Raw genomic sequence first — 25,616 nt, 5'->3', positions numbered from 1 at the left:
CAGGCCACTGGGGTTGGTATCTGGGGGCAGGAGGAGCACAGATGCTGCTGAGACTGTGCACAAAGGAAGAAGGCCTCGTCCCGAGTCCAGAGCTGCTTTTATCCTCTGGAACATGACAGATTACACCCTCCTGACCAACCAGCCACTTCAAACGTGTCTGGTGATGAGCAGTTACGCAGAAGTTTGAAAAATACACAATTGGAAACATTTGGTTTGGGCTAATTTTCTTAAAGGACTTATAGCCCACTTACACATAAAATGGCGTGTGTTCTAAATATAAGGCATCATTACCATTTGATTGCATTTGGTAAAGTACAAAAATGTTTCCTAAACATCTGATTCTCAACAGCCACCTGGTAATGTACGCAAGGCAGTTGAAGCTCCGAGGTAAGTTCTTAAGATCACAGGGACCACAAACTAAGAATCAAGTTTGCTCCTGGAGTTCAGTGCTTTCTGGCCACTATTCCATACAGCCTCTCAGGGAAGAAATTATAATAACTATAGAATGAGCAAAATCTTTCATAAACATCACTGTTGACTGACTATAAAACTAGGTGCTAATGAAGCAAATTCCCAAGTTATTGTGATCTTGAATCCATGTCTCATTCTTAAACTTTAAGAAACCCTTTAAGAAACCCTTATGCAAAGTAAGTTAATATTGTTTCACTTTAGCAAAATATATAGAAGCCAGAAGCTGGGAATGCTCTAATCTACCTTTTAAAGACTAATTTCAAGACCTTTAATGGTAATAAAAAGTCCCCCAGCCCGACTGGAGTGACTAGTGGTTGAGCGTCGACCTATGAACCAAGAGGTCACAGTTCGAATCTGGGTCAGGGCACATGCCTGGGTTGCAGGCTTGATCCCCAGTCGGGTGCATGCAGGAGGCAGCCAATCGATGATTCTTTCATCATTGATGTTTTTCTTTCCCTCTCCCTTCTTCTTTGTGAAATCAATAAAATATATATATATTTTTTAAAGATCCCCATTAACACAGAGATTAATAAATCAAGACTTGCCCATGAGAATCCTGGTGACTAGCAAGTATTCTGTCATTTTTGTCGCTATTCCTTCTGACTGATAGATATCACATCTACTGAAGATGTGAGAGTCATTCTCCTCCATTAATTATCAAACTATCTCATTAGATAAAAAATAAAGATTCTAAAGATTATGTATTCTTCAGTTAAATAATCTTTCTTCAATGGTAATATCAACGTTTTATTCTTTTTAAAATATATTTTTATTGATTTCAGAGAGGAAGGGAGAGAAGGGGGAGAGGGAGAGGGAGAGGGGGAGGGGGAACGGGAGGGGGAGGGGAAGAGGGAAAGAGAGAGAGAGAGAGAGAGAGAGAGAGAGAGAGAGAGAGAGAGAGAGAAACATCAATGATGAGTGAGAATCATTGATCTGCTGCCTCCTGCACGCCCCCTACTGGGGATCGAGCCTGCAACCTGGGCATATGCCCTTGACTGGAATCAAACCTGGGACCCTTCAGTCTGCAAGAGTACACTCTATCCACTGAACCAAACCGGCTAGGCTAGGGTAAGGGCACTTCTTAATTACAGACTCGGCAAAGTGAATGGTATGACAAAAACTACTCTAACTCAAGAAACGCAAGCTCTTTAAAAGGTCAGATATCCCCCTTTTTCCAAATCAGAGCCTCTCTGCCTTTTCTATTTTAAGGTGAAAATTGAAAGACAAGCAACTAGAAAATTAACTAAAGTCATCAGCAGGAATACACCAAGCAAAATTCAATACTAAGATCCTCTCAGTCTTTATCAACTGGAATTTCATCAGAGTTTGCAGAGACCCAGCAATAATCACATAGCCATTTCCAGATTCTGGCACCTAAGAACTCATACTCATCCCAGCAGTACTGGAGCCTATTCTGTACCCAACTAACCATGGGCATGATATCACTCTCAAGGCATCCCTTAAGAAGGTTAAAATTAAATACCTACCAAAAAAATAAATTAATTAAATACCTACTGTTGATCAGTTCTTTGTGTTCAGCAAGGGTTTTTGCAGGATCCAGCCAATACTGTGTGAGGAATAAAAGGGTAATTATAAGAATTAGTTGCTTTTCATTAGCCTTTACTTCAAAAACATTTGAAAAGTGTTATTTTAAATGACATTTAAATAATAAGGAAAGCATCTGATTTGTCATATACACACACAAACATACATAAGAGCTTTCTGTGGCTACAACATTAAAAGAAAACGATGTCAACGTTCAGAGAGCAGCAGAGAGGAGAAAGAGTACCTCTGGGTTCTTAGTTGCATTCTAGCGCAGACTGCAATATTAAGATTTTGGTGAGCCCTAACCAGTTTGGCTCAGTGGATAGAGCGTCGGCCTGCAGACTCAAGGGTCCCAGGTTCGATTCCAGTCAAAGACATGTACCTTGGTTGCGGGCACATACCCATATATTTTTAAATATATTTTTATTGATTTCAGAGAGGAAGGGAGAGAAGGGGGAGAGGGAGAGGGAGAGGGGAAGGGGGAACGGGAGGGGAGTGTGCAGGAGGCAGCTGAATCAATGTTTCTCTCTCATCGATGTTTCTAACTCTCTATCCCTCTCCCTTCCTCTCTGTAAAAAATCAATAAAATATATTTTTTAAAAAAAGATTTTGGTGAATGTGTCTTACTGCTTTGGGTGGCAAAACAATGGCCATAGGGAATGCCGCCCAAGTCTCTTTCCAAAATCTCCATCACAGCCCCACCTACAGTTAGGTATGTCTCCCTCTAAGACCATCCTCACCCTCTTCACTTCCAGTCCCGTCTCTTACAGGTTTTGCTGCTAGATGGAAGAAAGAAAGCCAGCAAATAAAATCAAATCCTGCTGAAGTGTCCAGCAGAGGTGGCTCAGCACAGTGGCTGAGGGTCTGCGTCCCAGGGCCGTCCCAGTTGGATTCTGCCCTGGCTCTGCCCTCATCATCACCGTGGCACTAGGAACAAGGCACTGGACCGTCTCCGAACCTTCCTCATAGGCTTGCTGTGAGGATTAAACAAGCTAATTCATGGACAGTCTTCAGAATAGTCCCTGTTTCATACTAAGTTTGCAACACATGCTAGTGATGATGATGATGATGATGATGATGATGATGATGATAAGGTGTGAGATCATTCTTAATTACTGCCTTTAACCAGCCTATGACACTTGCTTATTAATTCAAATTAATCTTTAATGAACAGAATCTTAGACAGTGATGGGAGAATTTTTGGCCTAGGCCTCACCCTTGTGAAATAAAATCACTGAAAGGAAAAGAACACACCTTCAGCCCCATCTCTCCACCTGCGGGAAGAGCAAGCAGACCCACAGAGGAGGGGACATCTGGGTTCCCCTAGAAATACACACTGGGGGGACTCTCCTCGGCGATCCATGCCAAATACTGGAATCCCGAGGGCCTAGCTAACCAGTTTCCACTTTCTTATGCTTCTGAATGAATAAGGGTCAATTCTCACAGCAGGGAGGTAGGAGCCGGTCCACCCTGAGCCACTGCATTCACAGCACTCGTGTTCACCTGCTGAAAACATCCCCACTCCCCCGACACTCCTGGGTCAGGAATCAAGGGTCAAAAAGGAATCCAGAAGAACCCTCCTGCTCAGGTCCCCTTCCCTGCCCTCTGCTTGCCCTGCTATATAACAGTAGCAGTAATTATAAATATGAATTATAACTTCTTGTGCAATCCCCGTACCTTTTATTCCTAATTTCATTTAATATAATAATAATAATTACTCATACTAAATATGTGTCATAATCATTTTAATATTTTATTACAGGACTAAACTGTACTCATATATATGTATAATCTCCACTATTTGCACTCACAGAGCAGTTTAAGTTTTTCAACTTTTTAAAAAGTAACATATCTATATAGCAACTGATAATGCAATGTTTAATATTCTGCTTCTTATCATTTCTCAATTGCTGAAAGTCTAAAATCACTCACTTTTAAAATAAACTTTAAAAAGATATTTGAAGTAGAGGCTATAATTAATGAATGCTTTTGGAGCCCACAGTGACAAAAGATGTGGCTCTAGTGTTAAAATAATCATTCATATGGAAACACTGATTCATACCAGTAGAGAAAATCAACCCAAATGCTAAGCTGTGTGTTGGACACAGAGCAGACCCGTTCCTCTACTAAGTACCGAAAGCTATGAACACTTCTCATGAAATGGAAACAATAGGTTGGTTGACTATTTCTTGCCACTGATGTTAAATAAAAAGGTTTGGCTACCCCTGGATTTTTCAAAGGAGATGAAAACACACACAACTAACCACTTTTAAACACTTGCCTTCAGTACCATGAGAAATAAATTTCTGTTGTTGAAAAAAATAATAAAATAAACAATTGCATTAGACTTCTATTGCTGCCGTAGCCAAGTTTCACAAACTTAGAGGCTTACAGCAATACCCATTTATGAGCTCCAAGTTCTGAGATAAGGTGATTTCTCACAAGACCAAAATCAGGATGTCAGCTGGCTGGGGTCCTGGAGGGTTATTTGGTGAGGACACCCTATCCATAAGAGCACTTCAGGGAGGGGACTAGCAGTTGAGCCCTTGGCTCTCCATTTCCCCGCTAGTGTCAAGGATGCATAATGTTAAGCCTTTCCCCACACTTACACCTGAGGACTCGGTGAGCGCTTGGGGCTAGAAAGAGGGAAGGAGGGGCCTCTGGTCCGACTACTCCGTCTGATCTCACCTTGAAACTGGTAAGAACAGAAATTGGACGAAAGCTTCTCATCTCCCCTTCTAACATCATCATCCCAAGAAAACCCATTTTATAGATTTCAAAAAACCAATTTTTTCTTTTTTGCCTCCAAAATGTTTTTCGGTCATTAAAAAGCCAGGTAAATAAAACAGAAAGGAAACTTAACTAATTGTAACAGGAAAGACTGTTTAACCTACTAAAAATGTTCATATTACTGATAAGCTATACACTTTAAAAATAAATCCCTTTCCTTGAGAGCAAACTGATTTGTGAGATGAAACGTATAATGAAGGTTCTGAGATGAGTTAGAAATTACAATTTTGAAGCAAAAAAAAAGGTCAAAACTCAGTAAAAGATGTTTGATCAGCTCACTGCACATTAGATATGCTGAGCATCAACCCAGCGCTCATCCTGCACAAATCTCATTTGATCCCAATGAAAACCCAGGGTTACAGAGGTCAGACGATGATAAATGCTCCAGAAGATAACTAATAAACATAAGCCACCAGGTTTCATAAGCTAACATCTTAACATGTAAAACCCACTTACGCTCAACCAAGAGAAAGAAATGACCTTGAAACCAAAGCAGCCATACTAGGACCACATGTGCCACTGCTCATTATCAACAAGCAATCAAACGTAGCACATCTGGTCACCACGAAACACATCAGGCAGTTATTCTATAACCAATGAGAAAAAAGAGCACAAGAATTTGCCAATGAACATAGTATTCCAATGTTAACAACTACATCCAGAATATGCACCTACGTCCAGAATGGATGTCAGCTCTCAAACTGTATATCATTCATTCATTTAACATTTCCGGAATACCCACTATTGTGCTCTCTGTATGTTATGTCAGACTTTGTCCTGGGTGGTGTGGGAAAATAAAGATGACTGAGACCTAGATCTAACCTTGAGGCACCCAAACCTAGAAGGAGACAGGGACACAGAATTACAATCCAATGCTGTAGTGAGATAATAACACGTATGAGATGAGTGCTTAGGAGATAAAATTATGTACAAAGAAAATTACCTCTGCAGGGTGAGTGTAGGAAGGTGTCACTGAAGAGGGAACCTTTGAACAGTGTGTTTATAAATAAAAACTTTCCCAAAGTACAGAAATGGAGGAAACAAAGCCTTAAATTTTTATACAAGTTATGTCTACCAGCTCAACTGCACTTAAAGGAAATGGGTTCATGTCTAACTGACAACACAGAATGCAATACTGTAGGTCCTTAGTAGTTAAGCGCTATCCTGAAATCAGTGCTGCCAATGGCTAACAAATACTCAGCTAAGAAATCAGTGTTCATGCAGGACTTCCAGAAAGAGAAGTGGTCCAATTCGGTCCTTCTGTCTGTCCTGGGCAGTGGGAAAGGAAGTAGCAGAGAACTGAGCACAACTTACTGTGCACTAGGCTACAGAATGGCTTCTCTGAACTGCACTTTGGTATGAAGCCATTATACCCACAGAACCAGAAAATGGTCCTATCCTCTTTAACAGGATACTGAGATGCTTTTCAGGGACAACAGACCAAAACCAAAAGTCATGAAGCTGACACATGCTCAGAGAACTGACCTCCAGCTGCGTCCAGAACCAGGCTTGTGCCCTCCCTGCCACACAGAACAAAAGAACCAGGACATAATGAGAACTTGAGCACCAGAACCCTTTCAGAAGCAGAGGGTCCGTGGTCCAAGGTCCTCCAATGAAAACTTGCCCCACCAGCACTTCTGCACACCTGTTCCCCTAACTCCTTACAAACTCTCCTAGAACTCTGGATCAGGGAGTTCAAGTTTTTGTTTTTTTTTCCTTTTCTTTTTCATTTTTCTAAACCTGACCCTAAAGGAGTTCAGGCTTTTAAGCAGTAGATTCCCATTCTCCTGGATGGCACTATCTACACTAATAAAAGAGATATATGCAAACTGGTGTCACTCTGCTACACCCACCAGCCAATCAGGATAAGTATGCAAATTAACCCAACAAAGATAGCGGTTAATTTGCATATGCATGTGCGGAGCAAAGACTAAAGGCTCCGCCCAAGCGAAGACTGAACAGGACTGAAGACTGAAGAGGCTTGGCTTCTCCGCTGTGGCTGGAGTGAAGGCCTGGGTCCTGGGTGCTGGAGGAAAACCAGTGCCAGCAGCCAGGGGAAGGAAGGCCTATTGCACGAATCTCTTTGTGCAATGGGCCTCTAGCTCATCAATAGAATAATCAATCTTTCTCCACTGCAATTCTTAGTATTTTAGAGTTTGGCTCTACTAGCTCCAGGTGGGCAAATTCTTTCTGTTCTGTGACACAGTCTTGCCTACCCAGGCAGTCAGAAGGAAAGAGAGCCCTATCTCTTCTATTCTTTCTCAACATTCAATCTCTCAATCACTCTTCCCCTTCCCTTTCCTCCTTGCTCTCTCTACAATCTCAAATTTATATCCAGCTAGACTGGATCCTATTTTGTAGGAAGATAACCTAACAATGAACAGACACAGCCCTTCTCTCTCATCCTGATTTCTACAGTAGGTCTCCTAACACAGGAGAACGTTAACAGACCTCAATCCCGATACCCAATCACTGAAAAGTCCAGATGACAGCTCTCCTGGCTCAGATGCCTTGTGAGGGTACAAGAGGCCAACAAGTAGGTGGTCTTACCTCTTCAGTGTTGTCAGTCTTAATGGCATTTATGTAATCTGGGGAGAATGACAGATGGGCACAAGTTCCTTCTTTTTCTCTGACAGTCTTGGCTAAACGCCCTGAGCGTGTTTCATTCACCGTGGCTAATAATGTCTCAATTTTATCAATATCCTAGGTAACAGGACAGAATTAGATCTTAAAACTCTAACAATGTCCAGTAAATCAATAACCTAACCTTCAAAAATTCAGGGGCCAACCTTTCATTTGACAACTGTTCTTTTGCTGTCTCCTAGAGTTCTAATAGTAGAATGAGCCCTAAAATGTTTTAGTAGAGCAAGGACAGCATGGGATAATAAAAGCTTTGCTGCACCTTTTTTAAAAAACAATTTTTTTTATTGATTTCAGAGAGAAAGGGAGAGGGAGATAGAGAGAAACATCAATGATGAGAGAGAATCATGTGTTGGCTGCCTCCTACACGCCTTCCACTGGGGATCGAGCCCACAACCTGGGCATGTGCCCAGGAATTGAACTGTGACCTACTGGTTCATAGGTCGACGCTCAACCACTGAGCCACACTGGCCGGGCCTTTGCTGCATCTTATTTCACACAAGTTATAATGCTAATTTTCCTTTGGAGAATTTAAGAACACTACAATGATATTTCCTATTGATCAAAAAAAAAGGCTTTACATATACACCCAGCTTTTGTCACTATAACAAAACAAACCTTTGATCTAAGGGAGTATAAAGAGGGATGACCATCTATAAGGAACAATGGAGCCATTCCTAGGGAGTTCTAGGACTCAACATAATTTGCACATATGTTCCAAGAAACCCAGGGCTGTGGTGACAGCTATTTGTGCTTTTCCCGGTGCCCCTGTAGACAGATCTCAGTCCCTCTAAGTATCATTAACAGGATGTGGTTTTAATTTGCTCCTTGGTATGAATCACAGAAGCTTTGGGATCTCAGGGAAAGTCACCATCATAGAGCCCTCACAGCAGGGATGAAAACAAGGACCTGTCATTGCACCATCTACAGAGAAGGGGGATGGTGAATTGTAATCAGGCCTCCATTTCAACAAAACTGGATTCCACTGAATCACTGTAGGACCATCTGGCTCCTTATGAATTATCACTGGCCCCAGTTCTCACCCATGGATTCTGGCCCCACTCTAAGAGTTATAGGGATAATAATAACAATAGCTAACAGTTATTAGATGCTCATTTTATTTACTCCTTTAACTCTCTTAAAAAGTCTAATGGAGTGGGAACTACTATAATTAACATTTTACAAGGGAGAAAACGGAAACCCGAGGTATTGAAACACCTTGCAAGAAAGTACAGAACAGCAGATCCAAGGATGAGGAACCCCCTGCATGTTAATCTCAGGCCAAGCCACCCTCTAGAGTACTGTCAGAATAGGAATGCATAACCTCAATTTCAAGATTCTTACATACAACCACCAGCTCCTCTTTTCTCAGCTCACTCCTTTCCAATATTCTGATTCCAGCAGGACATGAAATTCCAGGATCCTACTCTCTTTTCACAGTTTCTCCTTCCTGCTCCCTGCAAGCCCTCACTTCCCCTCTATTCATTATAGTCATTCACTGGCAGATTACCTTGCACAATCTCCCCTCTACAACCACTGGGAAAAACATACCAACTCTCTGCCCTCTCAGGCCAGTACCAGAGAAGCTGACAGGAACTGGAGACTCAAACTGCATAGCCATAGATGGGCTCCATTTAAATTCGTTATCAGTAACCCGAGGGGACCCAGAATCCCACTACACTTCATTCTTGCACTTGTCTGGGTGACTCCTTCCTGTTTCTCACCCTTAGCTGATGATCTTGATAATGTCTCTGAGAAAACTGAAGCCATCAGAAGAGAACATGCATGCCTTCTCACCAAATCTACCAACCTCTCTGTATCTGGGCTGAGGTCCTATCTTCTTTATTTCTATGGACAAACTGTCCATGTTCCACTTAAGCTCATCCTTTATCTATTCAGAAACAGCTCCAGTAAATTCCCGCCCTCCTTCCAGCACCAAAGTTTTCCTTTCTGTAGAATCATTCCTAGGAGAATACAAGACTTTATTTCTCCCATATTAAAAAAAAATAAAAACACCTTTTAACCCCTATATCTTCTTATTTCACTTCTGTACTCTGGGGTATATAAAGCCATTGTTTCATACTATGTCTGCTCTCCTCCCTCTTAAACACTTTAGAACCCTCTCCAGTATCTTGCAGTGATGCCCACAGTGGCTAAATCTAATGACAGATGCAGAGTCTTCACCCACTTTCTTGAAACGCATTTGTCACCAGTTTCTAGAACAGTGATGGCGAACCTTTTGAGCTCAGCGTGTCAGCATTTTGAAAAACCCTAACTTAACTCTGGTGCCGTGTCACATATAGAAATTTTTTGATATTTGCAACCATAGTAAAACAAAGACTTATATTTTTGATATTTATTTTATATATTTAAATGCCATTTAACAAAGAAAAATCAACCAAAAAAATGAGTTCACATGTCACCTCTGACACGTGTGTCATAGGTTCGCCATCACTGTTCTAGAAGATCTGGCTTTTACTTACACCTCACTGGACACACCTTCACAATCTCCTTTGCTGGCTGCTCATTATCTCCCTAACCAGGATAGGCCAGATTACTCTAAACTCACACCTTACGTTAAGGCTTGAAATGCCACTCATACAACTCCCAAATGCACAGCCAGATCAGAACAGTCCCCTGAATCCAACTGCCTACGTGACAGCTCCATTTAAGTGCCTATTAGAACTCAAACTTTGAACATTCAAAAGGGAAATGATGATTCTACTCCCTCCTAGAAAAACCTGTTCTCCTGCAGTCTTCCCCATCTCAGTAAATGGATAACACTCTTCCATTGGCGCTAGTCAAAACCTCTTTATCATCTATCTCTTCCATCCACCTGCAAGTCCTGCTGGTGCTATGCTAGAAATAGAAACAGAAATAGAAACAGAATTCTCACCACGTCCAGGTCCAAGAAGCCATCACCAATCACCTGGATTGCTTTTTTTTTTTTTTTTAAGTGAATCATCGTTTCAGAAAGCACGTCTGGCAGTTTGGGCCTACACTTTTGGCCCCCATAAGGCTGGGGACCAAGAACAGACTACTTCGAGCCACTGCCAGGCCGTGCACTGACAAGCAGAACTCGGGGTGTTAAAAGTAGAAAGAGTGACAAAACTGAAGTGATGGCTTTCTCTCACAAGCTTTGAAAAACAGCGGTCCAGGCTATAAAAGTCTAGAAGCATCGCTCACCTGGATTTCTTAAACAACTCCTTTAATGGTATCCCTGCTTCTACCTTAGTAGTTTTAGGGATTCTTTAAAGCGTAGGTCAAATCAGTTTACTCTTCTGTTCAACATCTTCCAGTGGTTTCCCTCCTTACTAAAAGTAAAATCCCAAGTCCCTATGATGGTCTGCAAGGCCCTACACAATCTGGCCCACTCCCTTCATTCTCCACTATGCATTTTAGGAAGGCGACAGCAGAGAGAACCTCGAGAAGACTGCTTGTGGAAGCCTCAGGGCCCTCCAGGAGGCGGTGGGGAGGGCCTACTGGAAAGCAAAGAGAAACCTGTTAGGAAGAGGAAGAAAGAGGACCTTATGGGAAGGCAGATATTTAGCAATGCTGTTGCGTGAAGCAACATGGAAAATAAAAGAGGTACCTAATGAAGTGGATGATCCGGATAAGATTGCAGGTAGATTGTTGAAAGTGCAAACTGGCTTCTTTGCTACCTATAATGAAATGCAAGAGGAGAGAGATAAGCTTTAAAAAAGAAGAAGAAGAAAAACTGCTAAATATAAATGCCAGGACTTACTGGGCTTGAAATAGAGGTTTCTCATCCCTAGACTTATCAGAAGGCAAATGGTGCTACCATTAAGAAGTGACTTCTGGGCAAAGACTGAATAAAGGGTGCTCAGGAAAACATGACGGTAAATGTAAAACTCTTTATTACGTCCTCAAAAAAGATCTACTATGATGCCTCAGACCCTTTCAAACAAACAAAAGGTCTTCTAAAGGTCTTTAAGGTCATTGTTCCCCAATAGCCCTACAAAAAAATCGAAGTTATTCTGGATAAAAAGGGGGTTCTAAAGAAAGAAAACTCATCTGTAGATCTGATCGTAAATTGCTAACTTTGCAGGTCATGGTAGTAGTCATGCCCCAGGCATATAACTTTTTTAGCAAAAGGTTTATTGTTGCCTTAAGCAAGCCCTATCCACTGTTCTAGGTCATCTATGTTAACGCATCTTTGAAATGCCAGAGTAATCCTCTTTTTCAGGCCCTGTAGATGAAATCACCCTCAAAGGAGCACATAATCTTGACTTTCCTGTACCTTGCTTTCTCCCTCCGTCATGTAATCTTCCTTAAATCCCCTCCTTAATTTCCAATGCATAAAAGAAACTGCAAAACTACCATTCTCGGAAGCATTTGAGATCTTTTTTTAAAAAAAATTTATTTTATTGCTTACAGTCTTACAAAGGGTATTACATATGTGTCCCTTTTTTTCCCCCCGCCCTTCCCAGCAATTGTCATCAGTTTGGCTCAAATAAAATCTTATGGCCTAGCCAGTGTGGCTCAGTGGTTGAGCACTAACCTATGAACCAGGAGATCATAGTTCAATTCCCAAGGCACATGCCGGGTTTCTTCTATCGCATGCTACACTACCTCTTAGTAGAGAACAATATTCTAAACAGCATCCAGTTGCAGGCAGCACAGTAAGAATTTCATATTTCTATAATTCCTTATAAGCCTACACATTTCCAAACTAACTTTGTAACATTTAAGTAAAGCTTTTTCCTTTTTTAAATATCAGAGAGGCTTTTCTCACCACTCAATGGAAGCAGCCTTCTAGTCTGGCACTTCATCTTATATTATTTTCGAAGCACCAATCACTATCTGATGTCAGAACACATATTTATAGTCTGTCTTTCCCCTGGAATATAAACTCGAGACATGGACCTTGTCTCTTGTTGACCACCGCACTCTAGTTCCTGAGATGCAATGGTCACCCAGTAAATATCGGATGCATGATTGAATAGAAATGAGAAATAGCAGATGGTCTTCTCTCCTTACAGTCCCAGGCCAGGGGTGCTAATCAGGGTAAGGATATAACGCTAAAGAGTTTTAAACAAGAAATGTCCTCAGTAAACATCCTTGATAAAATCTCCTTCAACCAAAAAACTGATGAATATGTTATGTAGCAAGAAAAATTAAGCTTCCATATATCATCAGCTTTCAAAGGGCCTACTTTTGTTAACTCAAAGTTCACAGTCCAAAAGGTAAAGTGAGTAACTCCCACCTTCCACCCCTCCACCCTACCCCTAAAAGCACCTAACCAAATTTGAACAATTCCTGGAGCACCTCTCTGACTGGAACAGGTCATATAAAAAATAGACAAATTAGTCACCTTAGCTTTTAGTGCTTGCAACATATTTTAAATTCTATAAAATTTAAGACCACTGGCACAACCCAATCAAATTCTTTTTATATTGGAGAAAATCCTCTTAAGATTCAGAACAATCCTATATAATAAAAGGATAATATGCAAATTGACCGAACAGCAGAACCACCAGTCGCTATGACACACACTGACCACGGGGGGCATACACTCAAGATAGGAGCTGCCCCCTGCTGGTCAGTGCGCTCTCACAAGGGGAGCGCTGCTCAGTCAGAAGCTGGCTCATGGCTGGCCAGCACAGCGACAGTGACGGAAACCTCTCCCACGTCCACTGCAGCACTAAGGATGTCAGGCTCACTCCCCGCAGGACACCCTCCCCAGACCCCCAAGGCTCCCAAGAGGGCACAGGCCAGGCTGAGGGGACCCTACCCCCCACCCCCACCCCAGTGCACAATTTCATGCACCAGGCCTCTAGTGTTAAATAAAGGTCAACTCAGAGGTTTGTATCAAACCTCTAGATTAAAATAAAAAAGACTAGTTTCCTATGATAATCAAGAAAATGTCCAGAATCATTAACCCTAAAACCACTACTTTCCTAGCCATTCCATCAATTGTCTGAAATGCCATTCTTCATATTTCTTTCTGATTTAACCTGGGAGGACAGTCTCATAAAATGTTCATAGTTAAGGGAACCAGCAATATTCCTGTCATACACTTACACAACTAAGGTGTGGGTCAGAGAAATTACTGACAAGAAGAATGCCTAGCATACCTATGGCATATACAAATATATGTGGGCATGTATACATAGTGAGGTTTCTACCATTCCTGATAGTTTTGTTTTAAAGTATTTGCACCATTATCATTTTCAACTGTTTCTCCTTTTATTTTATTTTTGGTGAAAAAAAGCACTGGGTGCTGTTAACGAAAAAGAACACTCTAGATCAGTGATGGCGAACCTATGACACGTGTCAGAGATGACACACGAACTCATTTTTTTCGGTTGATTTTTCTTTGTTAAATGGCATTTAAATATAAAAAATAAATATCAAAAATATACATCTTTTTTTACTATGGTTGCAAAAATCAAAAAATTTCTATATGTGACACGGCACCAGAGTTAAGTTAGGGTTTTTCAAAATGCTGACACGCTGAGCTCAAGAGGTTCGCCATCACTGCTCTAGATAGAACTCAGTCCCTTACTTCCTTAAACCTAGAAAATTTAAGAAAGCCACAGGATAAAATATTTTATTAAACATGACCCATGGAAGACACCTTCATGCCTACTGTGATCAGCCATCTGAGAAGGAAAAGGAAGGAAAAACAACAGCACATAAGTGAATTAAGTTCAAGATGAATCCCGGAGCCGACTCTAAACAAATCTAGGTCTTTCAAAAGCATTTTGAATCCATGTTAAAATCAACACAAAGAACAACGAAACTGAAGAACAACCAACGCATGCTCTGCTCCCCAAGTACCCCAGTGAGGGAAGCGTCCAACACGCCAAGCGGCTTTGTGGGTGGCAGATAGACACGTCCCTCTCTGCACTTCCCAGGGTTCTTTCAAGCACATCAGCTGCTGAATTCTCATGATGCATCACATGACTGCTCAGAAGAGCTCAGATCCACTTTAAACAGAAAGTCGTTCCCCCAAAAAACTTACTGCTTTATAAAAATACAGTTTATGATAAGCAAGTTTTTGTTTGTTTGTTTGTGTGTGTGTTTTAAGTGATGGGATCCGCAGCCACAAAGCTCCCGGTGACATTACCTGAACTAAATCCTCATATTCTTTCTTCTATCACATACTACACTACCTCAGCAGATTCAGAATATCTTATTTCTGCCCAGCCAGTGTGGGTCACTGGTTGAGCATTGACCTATGAACCAGGAGGTCACGGTTCAATTGCACATGCCCAGGTTGCAGGCTCAATCCCCAGTAGGGGACATGCAGGAGGCAGTCAATCAATGAGTCTCTCTCATCATTAATGTTCCTATCGCTCTTTCCCTCTCCCTTCCTTGCTAAAATCAGTAAAAAAAAAAAAAAAAAAAAACCACAAATAAAAATAAACTGTGTGTGTGTATGTGTGTGTGTGTATATATATATATCTCTTATCTAATAAAAGAGAAACATGCAAATTGACCATACCTCTGCTATACTCACAAGCCACGCCCACCAGCCAATCAGAGCAACTATATACAAATTAACCCAACCAAGATGGCGGCCAGCAGCCACAGAGCTGGAGCAAGAAGGAGGCTTCGTTGCCCCGGCAATGGAGGAAGCCAAGCTTCCCACCTGACCTTGCCAGCTGGGGCCTCTGCTCAAGGCAACAAAGTTTCAATTATAGAAGAAAAATAAATCCCAGATACCTGCTTCCAGCCAGCCTCCACTGGGAGCATGGGTGGCTGGGGGCCATGGCCTGCCTGCAAACAGCCATCAGCCCCTCACCCAGACTGACCAGGTACCCCAGCAGGACCCCCCACCCTGAAGGGGGTGTGGCCAGCCTGAAAACAGCCCTCAGCCCCTCACCCAGGCTGGCCAGGCACCCCAGTGGGGACCCCCACCCTGAAGGGGCTGTGGCCAGCCTGCAAACAGCCATCAGCTCCTCACCCAGACTGGCCAGGTACCCCAGCAGGACCCCCACCCTGAAGGGGGTGTGGCCAGTCTGAAAATGGCCCTCAGCCCCTCACCCAGGCTGGCCAGGGACCCCAGCAGAACCCCCACCCTGATCCGGGACACCCTTCAGGGCAAACCAGCCGGCCCCCACCCATGCACCAAGCCTCTATCCTATATAATAAAAGAGTAATATGCAAATTGATCCTAACAGCAGAACTACTGGGAATGACTGGTCACTATGACACACACTGACCACCAGGGGGCAGACGCTCAATGCAGGAGCTTCCCCCTGGTGGTCAGTGCGCTCCCACAGGGGGAGCTCTGCTCAGCCACAAGTCAGGCTGCCAGCTACCAGCACAGCAGTGGTGGTGGGAGCCTCTCCCGCCTCCTCAGCAGCACTAAGGATGTCCAACTACATCTTAGGCCTGCTCCCTGCTGGCAAGTCGACATCCCCCGAGGGCTCCTGGGCTGCCAGAGTGATGTCTGACTGCTAGCTTAGGCCCGATCCCCCGAGGGGCCCCAGATTGCAAGAGGGCACAGGCTGGGCTGAGGGACCCCCCCTCCCCCGAGTGTAAAAATTTTTGTACATCGGGCCTCTAGAATATATATAATATTATATTTCTTTCTATAATTCCTTACAATCCCACACATTTCCAACTTAACTTTCTAATATCTCAGTAAAGCTTTTTTCTTTTTTAAAATATAGGTAAAATCTGGTTTAAATGAACTGGAAAGGCCTTTTGTAAGAGAAATAAGGCAGCAAACTAAAAGACCACCAGGCAAGGACATAGCAGACAGACATGGAAAGGAGAGGGGAGGAGGGTGCTCTTGTCACAGTCTCACCTACACCTGGCCTGGCCCACACTGTCTATAGGTAGAGTTCTTTCCTTCACTAATATTATGGGTCCCTCAGTGGGCGGTAACAGAAGGTGGTAACAGAGTGATAACAGGACACAATCCCTCCCCTCAGCTTCCATGCATATTCTTTCCTAAAACTGACCTACCTGAGAATAGCACTGAGTTAAGATGCCAGTTCTCCTTTCCACTGCAGTCCCCGTCCACAATCCGCCTTCCCCAATTTAAAGGAGAAATGCACCCCTTACCCACTTTAATCTCTCTATGGCACATTAGCCCTAGGTGTAAAAATCCAGGGAGCAGAAACATAGGAACATTTTAAAATACCAATGTTAGCAAAGTTGCATTAATAAAGACACCATAAATCATGTCTTTTCCTACTTAAACATATTTCTGGTACAGATTAGACAAGGGGATAGCAACATGGTGCTTTGGCCCATAGTTGGGTTGCTTTGAATTCAGATATATCATACAGTAGGCAGCAGCAGGAGTGATGATTTTCATGTCACGATCTTGTAACTTCCATCTTCCCGCTACAATCAAAATATACGCAGCTCAGGAGGAAGACTCCCATAAGAATAAAACAAATCAAAGCCTCTCTCATCTAAGCGACAAAACAAAGCACTGTGCCTTCTCTGTCTAACCATCTCAGAAATATAATTCCAAAGTGAAATACTTTTTGCTGAACACAGAAAAGCAAGCTGGTTTGGTTGACTGGTGTAATGACTGGTTTTGCCAAAGAATTATATGTTGGACATATTCCATAAAGTGAATGAACTAATTCTGCAGCTCCAAAATCTGATGAATATAAAGTACATAATTAGATAAAAGCACTTTATCAAACATCTTGTATGGGCAAATGTACATTAAAGTTAACAATTTTTAATTTCCCTAATCCTTTCCAACTAAATTGGATTAAATCACATGCCCTTAAGTAGAAGAGAAAAAAGGCATAATTCTCTTTTGATCAATCTTTGTAAAGCATATTTAAACATATTTCCCAGAAATTGTGAAACTGAATTACTACCATGATTAACAAATCATTTGCAAGTCAGGCAGGTTTTCAGTTCATTGCTTTCAAGTAAGTAAATTGAAGGAGGGACCCAATGAGTGGGCTGAGAAATCCCTTCTGTCAGGAACATAAGGGAAGAGGTGAAGGGAGGGGTCAGAAGGTAAAAACTTCCAGTTATAAAATAAATAAGTCATGGGGGTGTGATGTATAGCATGGTGACTATAGCTAACAATGTTGTAGCACCTATTTAAAAGTAGCTAAGAGAGTATACCTTGAAAGTTCTCCTTACCAAAATAACATATATGTGGTGATGGATGCTAACTAAATTGATATGGTGATCTTTTTGCAGTATATACAAATATGAAATCATTGTTGTACACCTGAAAGTAACAAAAATGTTGTACTAGTATGTCAATTATACCTCAGTAAAATAAAATAAAGATTTAGAGGGGAAGATGACAGCTACATTTCATTTGAGGTGCCTGATAGATTATTAAGAATCCTTTTAGATGACAAATCACTGTAAATTTTGGTATATGACTCAGAAGAAGTTGAAGAAATCGCATGATCTTCCTTTTCATACTCCTTCCTTTCCTATTTACCTATTTAAGCAAATTAGGCTACTCAGTGTTCGCATATATTAAAAATATAGGAATAAAATTGTTGTTAAATAGTTTTTATTTAAATTCTGGAAAATCACTGCTCTCAAGAACGTCAGAAAACAAGCAGGTCTGGAGGGGGAGATGATGATTTCCATTTGAATACATTGCGTTTGAGGCACATGAGAGACATCCAAATACAGAATAAAAGTGAACACTTACATCGCACTGACCACACAACTTAAAGCACTAGTCTGCATGTTCTACATAGACTTGTTTAACCCTCAGCTACCACCCTTGAGTTGGTACTTCTACTATCCCAGCTTAAAAATGGGGAAACTGAGGCACAGAGAAGTTAGGAGACTCTTCCATCGCCAGCTTTCCCATGTACTACAGAATATGTAAATCCAGATGTCTAGATCCAGAGTCTGTATTCTTACAAAGTATAATCCTCTTGGGATGTCTGGATTGGAAATAGGAATTTTAGGGTCAGCTGTATTATTAGATAGTAATTTACACCACAGAGCAGACAGATTACCTAGGAAGAGTGACACAGATTCGACAGCAGGAAGATGAGGGCTTCGGTGCTAGGGCATTCCCTTCCAGGCCCCTGGACTCATGCAAAACCTCCAGCCATCGGTTTTTCCAGGTTTTTTTTCCAGGTCCCCTTCGCCTGCTGCTGCCGGTCCTCCCAGGCTGCTGCAGTGTTTATGATGCTCTTCATAAAGTCCAAGGGCTGCTAAAGAAAACCTTTCTGCTTCCTGAGCTTTGCCCTCTGTCCCTCCACCAGATGCCCGGAGACACCTCAGAAAGGAAAAGTTTCAATTTGCAACAACCCAGCATGACAAACTTCCTTTCTTTCCTTGTAAGAGGACTCACGTTATGATTCACACGCATCTCATCAGCCACTACGGGTGTTTGCCAGAACATGAAATTACAGAAAGTAAAGTCTCACTCAGGTCGCAAAATACAATGAATCAGGATGCAAACAACACCATTACTCATGGCAGAGCCAGCCTGCCAGTGCCCCAGGGATGAGGCTCACTTTTGCTCAGAGCATTTGGGGCAGACGGGAAGATTCAAATATACACACAGTCCAGCTTATATTGTTAAAGGAATTTATTTCAGAGACTAACAGTGCCGGGAGAAGTAGTATTCAACGTGCAAGCCTGTACCCAGTTAGAGCATAAGAGAATCAAGAATAAAAAATCCTGGTGAATATCAACGTTTTATGAAATAGGCAGAGGAGAAGTGATTATACGGAAGACGGAATCAGAATAACCAGAGGAAAATTTGAAAAGAGGCAAATAAGGAGAATGTGTTGTCATCACAGCAGAATGAGAAGATTTCAAGGATCAAGTCATTAGAGTCAATGCAACAGAAAGGAAAGAGCTGAAAGTGCCATTGGGATTTAGCAACTAGAGGCCTGAAGACAGTTTCAGTGGCATGATAGGCATCAAAGCTGAACTGTGACAAGTTCAGGAATGAATGGGGTTTGAGAAGTGGAGGCAATGAATTTAAATGAGGCTTTCTCTTGTGACCAGAGAGTCAATATGGCCACAGACAGAGGAGGGCATGGGAGATGGGGAAGGGTGGTTTTAAATGGGAGAGACTTAAACATTCCTAAACCCTGATGGAAGAGAGGGAATAGAGAGACAGAGGGTTAGAGATGCAGAAGGGAGAGGTGAGCCCAGCCAGTGTGACTTGGTTGAGCATCATCCCATACACCAAGAGGTCACAGGTTCGATTCCCAGTCAGGGCACATGCCCAGGTTGTGGGCTCCATCTGGATGGTGGGCAGAAGGCAGCCCATTGATGTTTCTCTCTCATCGATGTTTCTCTCTCTCCCTATTCCTTCCTCTCTCTTTCAAATCAATAAAAACATTTAAAAAATATCTTGCTATTCTGGAAGGACTGAATCAGGTAGAAACCCAAAGAGTGTTCCGATTAGGAGGCAAAGACAAGGGTTACTTATGAGAAAGTGAAGGGGAACAATTACAATTACATCAATGAAGGAAGGCATTTCTCTAAGTAGCAGCTAAGCTAACACAGTGACGTGAACTCTAAAGAATGTTTTTAATTTTCAGTCCATTCGTCATAGTGTTTGGGACATAGCCCCAGGCATAATACCTGCTTTCTTGTTGTTTTTATAAACAGGTGTTCTGCCCAGTTTTAACATTTCCTGCAGTTTGAAGAGTAAGACATGCAAGGCACGTCCTCTGGGATGGTAGCTCCAAACCAACTCCATTGAAAGTGGCTCCATTTATTTATTTTTTTTTTCACAGTCTTGGTGAAGAAAAGAAGAATTCATTAGAGGAAGGGCTACATGCGCGCTAGCTGGACCGGTATCTACATATGTCCCTCTCTGTTGACTACTGAAGTAACAGGGCAGGAGATGCAGCAGCCTGATTCTGAAAGCCAGGTAGCATTCCATTCTGTATTCTGACAAAAGCCATAATTATGTAGAACTTCTGCGGTTGAAGGAGTAAATTGCAAAGGAGCCTCAATCGCTAACACTAAAACAAGACATGATTATAACTCCTCATTTTACAAACTGAAGGAGTATAGAGATCACATTTATCCCTATTACTGCTTTCAATATCAACAAAACTCATCTTCTAAGATCTCCAGACTTATTCCAGAGAAATAAATGTTTCTTGTTTATGTCACCCAGTCTATGGTAAGTTGCCAAAGCAGCCCAGACTGACTAAGAACACTGAGCTAAAATCAACGTGTAGGCAGGGCTGTGTTCCTGGGAGAATCCAGGGAGAATCCATTTCCTCGCCCTTTCCAGCTTCCTGAAACCACCTGCATTCCCTGGACCAAGGCCCCTTCCAGAAAATGCATGACTCTGACCTCAGCTTTTGTTGTCCCATCTCCTCCTCTCTGACTCTCCTGCCTCCCTCTTCTATGTGTAAGAACATTTGGAATTATACTGATCTCATAAAATTCTTAACTTAATCACACATGCAAAGCTCCTTTAAAGTGACATGTTCACAGGTGCTAAGAATTAGGGCACAAAACAGAGAGAGAGCTGGCAACCATTCAAAGATAAGATATTCCAAGTATTCCTGGCCTGGTAGCTTCATTGGTTAGAGCCTCATCCCGATACACCAAGGTTGCTGGTTCAATCTGGTCAGGGTACATACAAGAAGCAACCAATGAATGCATTAATAAGTGGAACAACAAATTGATGTTTCTCTCTCTCTCTCTCTCTCTCTCTCTCTCTCTCTCTCTCCCCCCCCCCCCCATCAGTAAATAAATAAATAAACATTTTTTTAAACATACAGCGAACTGAGCTGCTGGGCTCATACATGGTGAGGAGAACAAAAAGGTGTTCCTGCTGAGCTAGCGACTAAGCTGGTGCTAGCCAGTGACAGCCAGTCCTAGAATGAACTGGAAAGAACAAGCTTCTCTGAAGTCCCACTGCTCTGATTAACGGCCAGTACCTTACGAGAATTTTAAACATGACAACTAAGTGGCAGGACCATTAGACCAATCTGGACCTCTCCGATTCCTTATGTGTGTGCTTATAATCCCCATGACAGACTGCCTCACATCCACCTTAAATCGAGGCTGGAAATTTTCTCTGTGTCAAACCAAGGCCCTGATATAACAGAGCCACATCCCCCACTCAGACCAGCTGGATAAAGAAAGAACCTGATGACAGAGGCCAGCGCAGAACAGAAAGTAGGCTCAATGCCCAGGCTAAATGCTTTCACGTTTGTCTATAGGAAAAGGAACTGCAAGTATGTGAACTTCATGGTGCATCTTGAAGAGATTGCTTTATAAAAGAAAGCTGGGGTTAACACATGCAGCTCAGTGTTGATTCGGTCTCAATAAACGTGTCTTCATGAAGAACTCCTTTATTTTCTTGAGATCCTTTTACAGACCCTACCTGAGAAGTGAAGTTAAGAAATTATGGTGCCCAGAATGTTCTACTAGTAAATCAAGTCGGCTGTACTCCTTAGAGAGAAGTTTGCCTTAACAAGGTTTATATCTGTCTAGCTGTTTCTCTTTACACATAGGTAACACCTAAATCAATACATCTGCTACATGAACTTCCCAGTTATAATTTAATAAAATTCATATTTTTCCATTTAATATTTCAGGCAGTAATTGCCCTTTCCCTAGAATTCCTGAGATTACGTGAAAAACAGAGAGGCTCTAGTACACGTTCTGCACATATTAGGCATTCATTAACTAATTGGTAAAGGAACCATGAGCCGATGCACTAAGGACAAAATAAACTACTCTTGCCACATGGTCAACCTGAGAAGTTAGCTTATTGTAAACCACCATTTAACTCCTCTCAACACACATTAATACGTAAATTGCCCAAAAAGAGACAATTCCTTAGTATCCTAAGTATGCAGAGCCTTTTTATCTTACATGCATTCTGGTCAGGTTATTATAGTGGTGGCAAAGTCTTGGAAACATAAAGACTTGAATTTGAAATCTGGTCCTAATACTTGATGATTATGTGATCTGGGGGAAGTTGCTTCACCTTTTTAGCTTCCGTTTCCTTATCTCTAATGGTAGAATAATAAAATCAAACTTGTACAGGTGTTCTGAGCATGCCATGACAACATATGGAAAATATTCAATAGTGCCTAGTGCATTGATGACAACAATGATGACAGGTAATGATGATGAAGGGTCTAGATCAGGGGTGGGCAACCCCTGGCACACGTGCCAAACATGGCACGCCAGTAACTTTTGCTGGTACGCAAAACCCTCTCTTATAATCTTCCACTTACAATTTTTTTCTTAATATCAACTTTTTATTTTTCAGATTAAATTCAGTGTAGGTGCACCTTAGATAAATAATTTTACATAACAAGTTATCTTAAAGACCATAGACATGGCTGACTTTGAAATGCAGTTGATTGAATTTCAAAGTAGCTCAATTTGGAAGCAGAAATTTATTGACCTTAGAGTTGACTTGGAAAACATTTTAAAAAAGCGATTAGAGACAGGAGTACCAGAGAGAAGTGTCGAAAACAAACTACTGAGGACTTGGAATGCCATTCCAGAAAATTTTTTCTGTTTAAAAAACTTTCCAACAGCATTACTCTCCATGTTTCCATCCACATACGCTTGTGAATCTTTGTTCTCAGTGATGAATTTTGTTAAGTCTCGTAATAGGAGTAGCCTGACAGATGAAAGTAGTAGCTCCTGCATATCTCTGAAGGTCACGAAATATAAACCTGATGTAAAATCTCTGTCATCAGTGATGCAGCAGCAAAAGTCCCACTGATAATATCAAATGGAGTCATAAAGTTTTCTGTCGGACTATCAGTGTACATGTATACATTAAAAAATAAATGTATTTTTCATCATCATATACTGTGTTTTTGTCGCTCGAATGAATTTTATTATTTCTTCAAGGTTCTTCACATACATACACCTTAAGAGATATCAAGTAGGCGTAACATGTTCTCAAAAAATTAGGGTTGGCACGCAGAAGAATTTTGAGTCAGAGATTTTGCTGGTTTTGGCACACACTCACAAAAAGGTTGCCCACCCCTGGTCTAGATCCTCTGGGGCAGACAAGTTCCCTGCCATGCTTGGTCCATCTGTCCTAGAGATAGACATCTGTCCATCTGTCATTAGGCATATTGCTCTCCAGTTCTCTAGGATAGCTGCCTATCTTCTCAGGCAATATGCACTAAATCTCCAACGTGGCCATAAAGCCCTCCCTGACCCTCAGCCACTGCCAGTCCAGCTCACTTGCTTATATTTTGGCCATAACTGGCTGACTAGTAGTGCTGCAGGTTCCCCAGTCCCACCCTCCCTTCCCACCCCCACCAGGGTTTGGGGCATAGCCCCAGGCATGATCCTTTGCTAATGGAAGAGAGAGCCTAGGCCCCAGGGTTTTCACTGCAAGTGAGTCATCTCTTCTTCCCTTGTTATCTTTTGTTTGTTTGTTTGTTTGTTTGTTTGTTTGTTTGTTTGTTAATCCTCACCCGAGGATACTTCTTCCACTGATTTTTAGAGAAAGTGAAAGGGAGGGGGAGAGACAGAGGGAAACATCAGAGACACATTGATTGCTTGCCTCCTACATGCACCCTTGATAGGAACTGAACCCAGGACACTTCAGTCTACTAGCCTACGCTCTATCCACTGAGCCAAACTGGCTAGGGCTCTTTATTCCCTTTTATCCCCAGAGCCTCTTCTCCCACTTTCTCTTTTTATTTATCTCAAGAGTCAACCTAAGTGGTACTTCTAAGAGCCTCAAAGTCTTCTCTATGTAGATCTTAATTATACTATAGATTGTTACACACAATGTTACACAGGCATTCCCCATTAAAAATAAACTTCTGGGTGCTGAAAAAGAGCAGAGCAATATACAAAACCCATTCGAATGGACACTATGAATTTATGAAATTCATTACTCTAGTTTTAAGGCAAATTTTTTTTACTATGTCCTGTGCATTCCAACATAGGGTATTCTTTAAATTCCTATTTACCATAAGTAACTATGGGATATTTACTAGTACATTAAGTAACTATGGGTTATGCAGGGCTGCTCCTACTTATATCGAGATAAGACAAGGAAATATGAATTTGAGTTTATCACCAACTTCCCTAGAAACTTAAAGTTGGGCCTTGGGTGGTTGACATTCCAGAGTGGAAAGCCTGCCTGAGCTTTTCCTCAGAGAAATCCTTAAGTTCTATCTCAGTCTCCGTGAGAAGTGAGTTGAGAATGGATTCGTGTGTTCCCACCTGCACGCACTCAGGCCTCCGGAACTGCGCTCTGATGAAAGGTTACCTGGAGGAAAGGCCTTATTCTCACACCTTCCCACAACTAAAAGGAACATTAAACAACCAGGCATTGAACGTGCAAAGACTATGCATGTTCACAAATCACCTCTGTTTCATCTGAGTTCACCAGAAAAAATTTCAGGAGGTAAAAAATCATTTTTCCATGTGATTTACACACCTGATCAAAAAAATTACTTACAAGCATTCCCTCTCTAATTGTGTAATTTGTTTTCTCCTAAAACATGTATTACGAACACTATCACAAATGACAAACTTCAGGAGTAAAAGTAAGAAAAAAAAAACCATTTTTTTTTTTGGTCTTAATAAAAGCCCTGGAAAACTTTAAACTATCAATACCAACTGATCATTCATTTTGTAGTGATACAGGCCATTGTTTGAAATTCTCTAGCTGTTCACATTTTTCCCCCTTTGGAAAGAGGGGGCAGGGGGAAGAAAAGACAGATAAGGTCTACATAATTTTAGCAAGACAGTCTTTCCAGGCAAGGTCTGACATACGAGATAAGATCAGAAAACTGTATTTTATTTTTGTGCTAGGAAAAATGTTATTTCAAAAATATGAATGTCATGCAAGGTATCTTCTATGGCTTTCAATCTAATCTTTCAGTATAGATTTATAGTTCCGCTATATTGATGTACCGCCTGTACAGGACAGAATTCAGTGAACTCTGAATATGCCATTCCCTTTCTTTAAAGTATGCATTCATGACCGCTTGCCTTCAGAAAGCCATTCCTTTCTGTGGAAAGCTAACCAACACACCCAATTTTTTATTCCTATCTTGTGAAACACCCGTATGAAACAGAACAAGTTATGGAACCAGCTCAAAAAAAGATCACAACTTATCACCATCAATAACATTCCATTTGCCTGCCTCCTCTCACCCTAGCACATTCCTGGGACCTGGGAGGGAAACACCACCCAGCAAGTGTGTTCCTCACTGAATAGACCCCAGATGACCAAGTGGAGGCTGCAAGAACTG

The 25,616-nt window shown here is 41.8% G+C and overlaps 1 protein-coding gene across 4 annotated transcripts in view; it reads right to left on the bottom strand.

Moving 5' to 3' along the window:
- The window catches only part of EPB41L4A (erythrocyte membrane protein band 4.1 like 4A), a 206,585-nt gene that overhangs the window by 100,084 nt on the left and 80,885 nt on the right, over positions 1-25,616 (bottom strand). For all 4 annotated transcript variants that reach the window (XM_059693915.1, XM_059693918.1, XM_059693917.1 and 1 more), the window contains exon 4: positions 1,987-2,038. In XM_059693915.1, the coding sequence (XP_059549898.1) occupies positions 1,987-2,038 (52 nt within the window). The remainder of the gene's footprint in view (positions 1-1,986; positions 2,039-25,616) is intronic.

The sequence above is a fragment of the Myotis daubentonii genome, chromosome 4 (genome assembly GCF_963259705.1).
Source record: "Myotis daubentonii chromosome 4, mMyoDau2.1, whole genome shotgun sequence".
Lineage (NCBI taxonomy): Eukaryota > Metazoa > Chordata > Mammalia > Chiroptera > Vespertilionidae > Myotis > Myotis daubentonii.
This window is presented reverse-complemented; position numbering and strand designations above follow the sequence as displayed.